The sequence below is a fragment of the Nelusetta ayraudi genome, unplaced genomic scaffold (assembly GCF_046127955.1).
Source record: "Nelusetta ayraudi isolate G7.1 ecotype Tasmania unplaced genomic scaffold, CSIRO-AGI_Nayr_v1 ptg000042l, whole genome shotgun sequence".
In the NCBI taxonomy this organism is placed as follows: Eukaryota; Metazoa; Chordata; class Actinopteri; order Tetraodontiformes; family Monacanthidae; genus Nelusetta; species Nelusetta ayraudi.
Window position 1 is genome coordinate 15384865 of NW_027466092.1, and position 11669 is coordinate 15396533.

Sequence of the window (11669 nt, forward strand, 5' to 3'; positions counted from 1 at the left end):
TAGTTCTTATAATGATGCACATCACTCGGCTCAGCCAATCAAGAGCCAGCTCATTGGCTTCATTGATACTTTTTAATCATTCATCTACATCTAGAGCTATTTTGACTAAACTTTGGTACTTTTGTTTTTTTTTTTAGTTTAGTCTGTGGACGGAGCGTGAATAGCAAGGTTGTGGGTTCAAGTACGTAAGTTTAAAGTCCAGAAGCAAGAAGCGGTAAAAGTGAAGTCTTAATAATAGAGCTGTTTGGGACAGTTTGGGACAGTTTGAATTTTTTATTTTTTTAAAAAGTAATCCTTTGCAACTGATGAGATTCCTTTTATTATGCTTGCGTTGAAAAACAAATTTGGTAACACCAAAATTAACAAACATAGAAAAAAAAGTGTTTCACACCTTTAAAATTTTTAAAAACCATACTAAAAAAATGAAAAATGTCCATTTCAACAGAAAGACATTGGACGAAGCCCTACATTACATTATATTTTGTACATACATTCAACGTTTATGATTTTGTTGTGCTTTTTATTTGAGGTTCCACTTCTCTTTTTGTTCTCTTTTTGTTGGGATGAGCCCAGAGCTAAGACACGTGATATATCAATTTATTGGTAATGGTGTGTACAGCTTTGGACCTGATCTCATCTGCAGCTGACCTGCAGATGAGCAGCAAACCATGATATTGTAGAGGTATGGATATGAAGAAAAAAAATACCATTAAGAAAATCTAACCCAAGAAAAACAGGAAGATGAAGATGAAAGAATGGCAGGTGGTGGTGTGATGGTGTGGAACCTGGGAGGAGGTTTATGGCAGCTGTGGCTCAGTTGGTAGAGTGGAATTGATGATCGAAGGGTTGGCGGTTCAAATGCCGAATCCAACTGTCCACATGTTTGAAGTGCCCTTGGGCAAGACACTGAACCCCAAGTTTTCCCAATGGGGCCACATGGCAGCAGCCACCCATTGGTGTGTGGGTGAATGAGAGGTCATTGTAAAGCACTTTGGGGTCCGGTGAAAGTGCTGGAAAGCAAGTGCAGTCCATTACCATCCATCAAATCTAATATCGAGGTTTAGCTGACCAATTGTATGGCTGTGAGCACAAGTAACAAACCAATATGAAAGATGGTCTTCCTGTACAATTATTCACACCAAAAAATTCCACAACAATTCACCAGTATTCATCTGTAGCCTCGAGTAAGTGGAAATGAGCCACAGCCTTTTTCTGATCTTCATGGCATAAATGTTTACCAGTGACTTTAGACAGTGTTAGTTTTGGTTCAGCTGTGCTGATCAACTTCCCACCACTTTCTGTTAATACTGAACTACACTACCGTCTACAAGACCACTTTGCAGATCTCCAGGCGAAGTAATATGACAACAACAAATGTCCATGAAACACTTTTATTAAATAAAAAAGTCATACAATATGGGAAATCATTTAAATAAGTTGAGGTCAAATATGTGAAATGGACAGAATCCACTTCCCATTATGTACATAACACTGTCGATAAACATCTGGGCTAGTTAAAGTGTTTTGTGTCAGTATAGTGCCTTTCTCTCAGGGTGTCATTGTCATAAATATATACATATATGAAAATAAAAAATATTTACAAATATAAAAGGTAAATAATAAAAGACAGTATGTCCGATGGCCTAGTTGCACCTGGTTCTCCTGTGGATGCGACTTGGGAACAGAAATGATTTGAAGCCCTCTAGTGGCATTCAGCCCCATCAGTCTTGATTTCAGACGTAGCTGCTGAACTTGGTGGGCAGATTGTCGACAGGGTAGACAGTAGGTCCGGTCTTCATGGTCGGTAGCCCGTTCAGAAGTGTCCAGTGGCACTTTGTCACCACCTCCACCAGGAAGATCTTCAGCAGGACCTTGGCAAACTCTTTCCCCACGCACATCCTGGAGCCGCCTCCGAACGGGATGTACTGGAACCTGCTGGAGTCGCCAGACGGTTCGCTCAGGAAGCGCTCGGGCCGGAAGTCCTCTTTGTTGGGGAACATCTCAGCCACGTCGTGCGTGTCGCAGATGCTGTAGATGACGTTCCAGCCTTTGGGAATCTGGTAACCCTGGCGTTGTGAGGAGAGACGAGCAGAGGGTTAGCAGACGCGAACGCTAGCTTTCAGTTGCTTGCATATTTTGTTGGAAAAGTTTTTGTTAACTTACATTGAGTTCAAAGGTCTTGAGGGCCACTCTGAAGCCACCGGGCACTGGAGGGTTCATCCTCAGAGTCTCCTTGATGACGCAACTGGTGTACTTCATCTGCTCCAAGGACTCTATGTTCAGACTCTGGAGGTCCAGCCCTTGTTCCACCTGAAGGAAGACACAAACGCAAAACAACTCTGTTGGTAAAAGACAGTTTCGAGGTGTTTGTTCCATTACAGCAGATCATAGATTCAATATGCAGCACGCAGCCACTCGAGGGGGAGCTCGGCAAACTTGCTGGGCTGATGAAAAACTTAAAAGCTATAAGTAGAAACAATTCTCAGTGAAAACTGTGAGGGTTTTTCGTCAAGGACTGGCAGAAATGTCTAGAAAAACTTCTTTGATGACTAAGACTAAATATTTACATTGATTCTTCATTTAAAAGAGAAAACTTGCATGTCACCACAATGCACACTGGGAAACATTTTTAGCATTGTTGCTTGAGGCCCGGAGTGAATTACCTTGTCCATCAGCTCTTGCCTCAGTCTGTCCACAACTTGTGGGTTCAGGCCGAGGAACATGATGAGCGAGGTGGCCGTGCTGGCCGTGGTTTCATGGCCTCCGAACAGAAGCTCTGTTGCCGACTCCTTGATGGCCTGGGGACACAAGAAAGACACCGCCGTCACGTCTGCGCTCTCCAGGGCACGAGAACTCGTTTTCACACGTGGGGAAGGAGCTCCCGTCCAGTACCTGCATGCTGAGCTGCTCCCCGTTCCTGGAGCTGCTGTCTATCAGCTGCTGCAGAGCGTCCCTGTGCTTGGGCTCTTTATCGGACTCCTGCAGCTTCTTCTTGATGTTCTCCTCAATCTTGGAGTGGATGAAGTTTCTGGCTTTTAGACCCTGGAGGAAGGACAATAGGGAAGAAAATGAGAGCGTTGTTGAGTTGTGGATGTTTTTGTAAATATTTCTTTGGGTAAAGGGGCAAGATAATATAAGATTGTTCTTCTTCCTGTCCTTTTCATTTATGAGTTAGGAATGTCTGTGTTTGTGTTTAATTGTTTAGTTTTAATGAATGAAATATCAAAAAGCGCGACACGGTGAGACATCATTTATGTGGATGTTTGTGCCACATCCCACTAGGAACTCGCAATATAACAGCCATGGTCTCCTCACCCTGTACAGTCCGCTGAAGGGCACGTCGATGGGCAGCGAGAACAGGTTCTTGATCATCTCCTCGAAGGCCTCCACCAGCTGCTGCTCGTCAGTTTTGATCTGCTCGGGCTCAAAGCCCAGCAGGATCCTCATGGCGATGCGGAACATGAGCCGCTTCATCTCGGGGTAGACCAGCACGCACGAGTCCTTGCTCAGCCACTCCTTCACAGCAGCCCGAACCTCCTCCTGGATGATCGGGATGTAGAGCTCCAGAGCCTCCCTGGAGAAGGCTCTCATGATGGCCTGAGGAGAGGGACGGAAGGTGAGACGTGAGACAAACGTGTCCTGAAGGCAGCAGGCTCTCAATCCTGAGCTGCTAATCCAGGGGAGGGCAGACTTTTCGACTGGTGAGGCCACAATGGGTTCTAAAATTTGACAGAGGGGCTGGAGCAGCAGCAGATGGATGGAGTGTTTTGGTGACCCACCTCACAGGAGAACAAAATATATCATGGGATATATTGAAAACAACAAAATATGTGTCTTTGAGGCCCCACAATATTTAGCTCTATTGAAACGACTCTCAAAACACTGGAAAAGATTGACGAAATACAGCTATTTTAAGACTTACTGATTATTAATATTATTTCTTCAAACTGGATTTTAAGGCAAAATTTGGCCGAAAATGGCCCCCGGGCCGTAGTTTGCCCACGCCTGAGCTAATTATTTAAAATAAAGTTAGTTTTAGTTAAATAAAGTTTTGTTGTTGTTGTTGTTGTTGTTGTTGTTGTTGTTGTTGTTGTTGTTTTTAATATCCAAACTCACCTTCTTCTTGCTCTTGTGCATGGCTCCGTGCACGTTGGACAGCGTGTCCGAGCCCAGGATGGTGCGCACGGACGCGGGCCACTGGACGGACACGAGCTTGTTCTCCCCCATCAGGACGTGCCTCACGTTGTCGGCGCCCGTCACGCGCACCGTGGGGTTTCCGAAGAGGTGCGTGCGGTAGATGTAGCCGTACTTCTGCCGCTTCATGCGCAGGAACTTTCTCCTCTGCGAAGACGCGCACACACAAACAGAGAAATGACGCGTCAGCACGTCAGCGATTCGCGTGGCACGTGCGGGGCTCGCGACACAAACGCAATGGCACGATCAATTCAAGTGGTTTTGGAAGTTGGTGCGCAAAAGGTGAGTTCAGATCGGCGGCGAACCAACACTGCTTTAGAAGCGTTAGGAAGCGGAAGAAGCGAGATGGAACGTCCCGGTGTTGCGCTGTTGTGCTGCGTGTTTACCTGCAGGATGAGCTGCAGCGTCTCCCCCAGGAAAGGTAAGCCCATGGAGCCCGGGGGCAGCGGGCTGGGGCAGCCGGGGTCCCTGCCGCGGACCATGTAGACCTCCCACAGCCGCAGCGCCACCAGGATGAGCAGCACCGGCAGCACCATGGTGCACAGGAAGGTGGCCAGCAGCGTGCTTACAGCCATGGCTGTTTGTTTGGCTGCGGCGAGGAGATGAAGTGAAGCGAAGTGATCGGGAGCGGGTTCTCGGTCGGTGAGCAGCCGCAGGTGAGCCGGGCTGCAGTGTCTCTCCGGGCGGGCGGCCCCTGCGCGCCTTTTTATAGTTTTACTGGGGCTGCAGCCTGTTAGATTCTCCTCCCTCAGATAAATTAGTTCACTCAAAGTTCATCTTTAATTGTGGGTGTCGCCTGGCCCCGCCCCCCTCCTCTCCCCCCGTCTGATTCCCCCCCAACCATTTGTTCCGAGGGTCGCATCTTCTAATCCCCTACCTCCTGTAGCACCGCACACAATCCGCCGCGGATTGTGGCTGAGAAATGGTGATGAGCGCAGCCCGGGACAATGGCACCGCGTCCCGAGGCGCCTTTTGTTGCCCGCAGCCCGCTACTCCAGTCTCAAACATCCCGCTTGGAGGCGGCCAGGGATGCAGGAGGGTCTCTTTTCAGGAGGAGGCGCGCTCTTCATGTTTTCAGATAGATATATAGATAAATAAATACAATAGATAAATAAATAAAACGTCCCTTGCCTCTAAGTCTTACGTTATTTAATTATGTATTATCCATATTTTTTTTTTTTTTTTTTGATTTTCATTCCTACTCCAGCGCAGGAGTAGAGCTATGTAGTGGGAGGGGAACGTGGGGGTAATTTAACAAAGATATCGCGTGACATCTTTGTTGATTGATGTACAGTATCCTTTTTTTTATACCTGTATTTTGACGATTGGCCGGGATTTTGTTCTTGGTGGAAACACTCAAAGAAGAAATTTAATGTCACACTAACTCTCATCCTAGGACTGTAGGAGCGAGCTGATATGAGTTTATTAATAATAGTATTAACATCGGTGAAGACTTGCTGCCCTCTAATTGATAGGGATGGTGGTGGGACAACATTTAATAAATACAAAATTAACTACAGCAACAATTAGAAAATGTGGCCACTTATTTCCCACCCCTCAGCGAGAGTCCCGATTTCGCCCTGTGGTCGCGCCAAGGAAACCCGGTCTATCTCCGCCACTGCTGCGGGTGTTTTTCGGCCGGCCGGGCCGCTCTGCCCTCGGTGTGACTCGCCTCCTATCGGCGCGCTGCTCGCGGCTTCAACCTCTTCCCTAATCGGCGGGACTTTGACCTGCGCTTTCTCCGCCCCGCGCGTGTGTATTATAAAAGTGATATCTCAGCGCGCGGGTTCAACCCAGGGTCAGAGCTGACGGCCAGAGAGGAGTTGCGCTCGCGCGCGCGCACACGCGCCCGCAAGGTTATCCCCGGGCTATGGCCCATGAAAAGTAAACACGGGGAGCAGCCGCCACATCCTCTCGCGCTGCGTTTGGGAGCCGCGCGTTTACGACCGGCCATAACGTTGGAGTGCGCGCGCGCGCGCGCGCGTGTGTGTGTGTGTGTGCGTGTGTGTGTGTGTGTGTGTGTGTGTGTGTGAGGGTGAGTGAGGGTGAGGGAGAGTGTGACTGGGCCAATCGGTCAGCCACTGGGAGTGAGACAGCCTGGCTACTGCTTTTACAACAACACATAAAATGCATGGATGCGCCGCGGACCGACAGGAAGGAGTTCAGGGCAGCGGCCGCCAGCAGGTTTTACTCATGCAGGAGGACAAAAAGCAACAGCTCTCTCTCTCACACACACACACACACGCACGCACACACATTGACACATGCCTCTTGGTCTAATGGTCTACAGCAGGTTGAGTGGAATTAAAGGTCCAATCTTAAATGTGTTTAGATCTTTATTTTTCAATCGTGTATTCCAATAGAGTCACTTCACGAGACTCATTTTAAGAAAAAACAAACTGTAGAAAACACCGTCTATATTTTATATTCACTTGTTTTCATCCAAATGTGACAGTTTATCCAAATAAAGGTTACGCAGTTTCATTCATTAAACTAATTTACAACAAACCTATGTGATCAGATGGTAGCTAGTTAAATCACAAAGTCTTCTAACATGCAATAGTCCACTGTGTGTAACTCTAAATGGGTCCATTCAAGTGCTGCCCCTATTTGATGTATTCATTGTCCTATTTATTTCCTATTTTACTGTTTTACATTCTCTCTTTTTAGCATATTCCATGTTTTTATCACAGCTGGTTTGTCTGTTTGCGTTCACTGTTAGGTCTATTTCCTCAGAATGGCACACAATTCCATTGCACTGTTGTAGTGCAATGACACTAAAGGTGCTGAAACTTGTTGACAGTTTCCCACCAGAACTTGCCTTGCGCCAGGCCCAGTTGGCCCTGCGGCCCTGCGGCGCTGCGGCGCTGTGCCACGCGGCTACTCGTCCCTGTGTCTGGAGCTTCGGAGTCGTTAGGTGGTTCAATCTCGGGGGCGTCGGGGGAGCTGGAGTGGGGGGTTGGAGGGACTTTTGGCCCGCAGGACTCGCCGTCTCCGTCTCCCGAGCACGTGTGGAGAGGTGTCTGACACATCAAAGAGCCGCTTCCAGCCGCAGCTCCAGCACGTCGTGTTCCAGCGGCCCGGCTCCAGGCACACAGCCGTATCACGTCTCATCTGCCGCAGGACGACGGCCGCTTGTGTCCACAGGCTATGACTGTTGCCAAATCACTGGAGGTATTTAGCATCTTTGAGATCCTGTCATCTCTGTCTATCTGTCCCTCAACCACGGAGACAGCTAGAGTGTTTGAGTATCGCTGATCTGCCCCTGGAATCATCATCTTCAAGCCCATCAGGGAGGTGAAATCCAGGCCTGAAGACAAGTAGGGGACCGTCCTGCTAGAACTGATGGACCCTCCACATGTTCAAACACAGAGCTGTGGAACATCAGCTGGTTTGCTGTGATGTTGCGGAGCTGGGAAGAAGCAACTTTTCTTTTTTTTAAAACAGATTTTCAACTTGTGGATGAAAACACATAACATTTAAACAAGAAACAACAAATATGGAAATATCAGCAAAAAGTTTTACTTTTCGTGCTCGAGACAAGGGGAAAACTTCAGGTTGATTGTAAATCAGAGCAGTGGAAGCAGTGAAGTGAACAAATGGTGAGAATGGGAAATCCTTCATGAAATATTTCTTTGCTGAATTGGAGAATCAACGTTAGATGACGACATCACCACCGCTGCTGAGGTGAAAACCAGCCGACTGAAAGTGCTGCTGGTCTCCATTAACTGACTGCGTGTGGAATCCACAACACAACTTCCTGTTTGCTCCACCTCTCCTAAAGTTTGTGCTTGAAACGCACCGTCCTTTGTGATGTCACAAGGGGCACTGACACGGCTCCCTGGTTAACACAACACGACACTACATTACTCCCCAGGTGTGTTTCAGCAGTGAGGAAGCCCATCCGAGGTCATTCCAGGTCAATATTTCCACTTTCCCAGCTGCTGGGAAACCACACGGGGTGAAAACTTTATTAGTCCCAGCGAAGCCACCACGTTGACATTGTAATTCGGCTGCGATTGGGCCTGGGGCCTCTGAGCACTCCGCACTGGGCCAGACTCCCTCTGGCAGAGCGGGGCTGCTGCTGCAGCAGCGTGTCACAGCTCATGTGCTACCTGACCTGCCTGTGACCCTGACATCTCCGTGAACCCTGCGCAACCAAGTTTAGTGGCCATCAAAGAGAGGAAGGGAGGGAGGGAGGGAGGGAGGGGAGGGGGAGTGGGGGGTGCGGGGGTGTGGGAAAACATCACTCTGAAGCATGCGAGCAGGGTTTGTCTGCGAGAGAACACCAGTGTAAAATGATAAAAGTCCGATTTTTTTTTTATTTTTTAAAGACAGTCAACAGGATAAAAGTGTTGTTTAAAGCTTAATATGGTGATTTTAGGGCCAACTGCACATTAGGTGTGCACTAAAGTTTTTTTTTGTTTTTTTTTGTCCAGGTCTTTTTTAAAGAGACTGAGGATTGCACAGTGTAAAGAAGCAAAAGCACAGGAAATAAAGGTGAATAACAGTGAACATGTATATAAATGCACATGATATGCATCTGCTCTACATGATACATACGCACTCCTACATGTAGCTGCATGTAGACAGTGTGCATCTTAAAATCAGAAAAGACATGGAAAGAAATGAATTGTGCGTTCGCTCTATTTATTCCTCTTTTTATGTTAAGATTTAAAACCCGACTCGTCCGGCTTGATAGAACTTCCTGTATGTCACAGAGACATGCAGGAAGTTCGAGGCCGACAGGCAGCTGCGGGTCCACTGGGTGTATGGATCAGAGCCACGCTGTGCAGGAAAGACAGTGCTCTACCAAGTGCAGGCGAGAAGACAGCAGAGACTGGAATGAAGCAGTAAGAAACGAAACATAGGGGACCTGCCTGCCGCAGGTTAAATAGAAAGATCACATTGTTACAGACAGGACTTGGTTCTTCACAGGGCTGATTATCAAGAGCCGCACCAACCCCGACTGGCAGCGTGTCACCTTCACCCGCAGCATAAACCCACAAGCTGCACATACAACACATAGCCAATTAGTTCTGCTATTCGAACCTTCCCATCAACAGAACGTGCAGCCTCAACTAAAGCCTGGTATTAAAAGGTCATCGGGGAGGCACGACATGTGTAAAATTTGACTTAAATTTTCAACCACTGTAGGGTAAAAGTGACATCTAGTTTCCAGACTGCGTTTGCACACCGACACCGTCACAGTGGGCTATCAAATGTTAGCAGTTTGCAGTCTTCTTTCACCTCTAGAAGGACCCACGCTCAGTAAAACGTTATTTTTTTTAGCATGTTGAGTTAAGCTGGGGCAACAAATTTGCATATGAGTTTCAGTATTTGGCATCAAGCTGCTGAATCAGTCAAAATAAATCCAAGAAATACATCAAATGATCAAAATAAAACAGACGTTGGCAACACAACTGGAATGGCCCATTTTGGCTATTATACTGTACATGTAAAAAGACTAACCACATCGAAATAATGAAGCCAAACGACCACAGCAGACGAGAGAGAAATCCGATTATAATGGTTAATGTTGGTTAGCTTGCGAGCAGCCACTTCCATCAGGTCGGCGAAGGAGTCGCTCCTATTGTCAGAAATATTTACTGCCCTGTGAAATTCTTTGATCCCTGCATCCAAGCACTATTCAGCGGTGGTGACAGACAGGAAGGAAGCACAAAAGCCGCCTCTTCTCACGGCGGTGACACAGGATGTGTCGTGTCCAGAGCTGTGGATGCGAGGCCATAAAACCCGTGGCTTGTATTTTAAAGAGTGTCGGAATCCCTGAGGGACCCTGACAGAGCTCCAGCACGCACCGACTCTCAACGGCGGCTGAACGGGAGGCTGATATCATTCTTTCATCACCATCCTTCTCTGAGATGAATGGGGAGCTGGTTATCAGCTGTCATGCGATAATTTTGAAAACACAGCCAATAACCACACATTTTGGATTTTTTTTGGACTTTTTTTTCATCGGTGACGGAAATAATTGAGAAGTTTTCCCTCCCTGGAAAATGAGGAGGTGTGGGAGTGGGTTTGGGGACGGGCGCTAACCTGTCCCCTTATCAGATCCTGATCACAGTCCTAAATAAAGATTGTGCTCAAGATGCATGGTTCTTTTTTTCTTTTCTTTTTTTTAATCCAAATTACATGCAGTGCTGCAGAGAAGCCCGGAAATGTGAAGATCTTGATAACATCTGCAAGCAGAAAGCTCCTGTCTGGAAACGCCCCACTAGAGTTTGGCTCACTTATCAAGGACACAACCTTGATAAGCGGGCCAAACTATATGCCAAATGATAATACTCTCTAACTTGGCATTTAACTCACCATTGACTCAACAATGTGATTTATTTTATTTTATTTTATTTTGCATTGCGTTTTATTTTGCACTCAATAAGAGATTCTGTGATTGTTTTTAAAAGGGCAATTAAGTGATATATTTGCATTTAAGTTCACTTTTAACATTGACAATCTATCTTCATAATTGGAAAAAGTCATTATCAACGTTTATATTTTAAATGTTTTTAAGTGAACATTTGCACTGAAATGAACTTGGGCCATACAAATAGAATTTGAGTGACTGAAACACCCTCTGTGACGTGCACTAGCTACACAATGTTTTCCTCTTTGCTTTTTTAGAATTACACCTCTGATGTTTTTGATGAATGAGCAACGCTTCAGAGGAGGCAGTGAGGTGAAAATATCTCTTCTCAAAAGGACTTGTGTTGTGCTTCCACCTCAGTCATTCAGTGTCTGGACCAGTGGTCTGCACTGCTGTTCAGAGCAGAGGCCCACGGGTCACTCTGGACCTCATATAATCACAGCTGAAGAGTCGTTTGGCAACCGGCTGGACTTTAACTTGCTCAATATAACCCTGGTGTGCAACCGATGCACGTCTTCACGAGTGATTATGACAAGTGCAGAAGAGCATCGGGAGGGTCGGACGACTTCAAAGACAATAAATCTCTCGTCTTGTGCAAGATCCTTTGGAAAAGACACCATTGGTAAACATCCAGTCTGGAATCAGAACTGGGCTTGGCCTTGGTTTCTTACTTCCTTCTTTTATGATTCACCTTTTAAAATTTCAAATCCTCCATTGGCTGCCAGGTGTTTGGCGACATTTTCACAAATATCCAAAAACATCACTAAGTCATTTCTTTTCTTTTCTTTTTATCCACTCACGTATCTGCAATATCTACGAGTGTACTTGCAATTCTAGAAATAGGATAATGATTATTATTTCTAGCAGTAGTAGTAGTATGGAGACACGCACGCACACACACAATGACAGCTTTGGACATATTTGGATGTATTATCACTGTAAGGCCTGTCTGCCTTGCAATTTAGCCCTTTATAAATTAAAGTTGATTATTGACTTATTTAGCAAATTATTTATTACTTATTGCCATTTCATGAATGTGCAGATGCTGTCAACGCGTAACAATGTTGCAAAGAGACTCAACACCACCCCA

General features: G+C 46.4%; 1 protein-coding gene across 1 annotated transcript; it reads right to left on the minus strand.

The window, feature by feature from the left end:
* Positions 1-1377: 1377 nt before the first annotated feature.
* On the minus strand, positions 1378-4892 carry cyp26a1 (cytochrome P450, family 26, subfamily A, polypeptide 1). Its single transcript, XM_076034834.1, has 7 exons — positions 4581-4892; positions 4117-4341; positions 3316-3597; positions 2893-3042; positions 2664-2798; positions 2164-2310; positions 1378-2066 (listed from the first exon to the last, which is right to left on the minus strand). The coding sequence occupies exons 1-7, from the start codon at positions 4767-4769 to the stop codon at positions 1734-1736; spliced, it is 1461 nt and encodes a 486-aa protein (XP_075890949.1). The 5' UTR covers positions 4770-4892; the 3' UTR covers positions 1378-1733.
* Positions 4893-11669: the final 6777 nt, after the last annotated feature.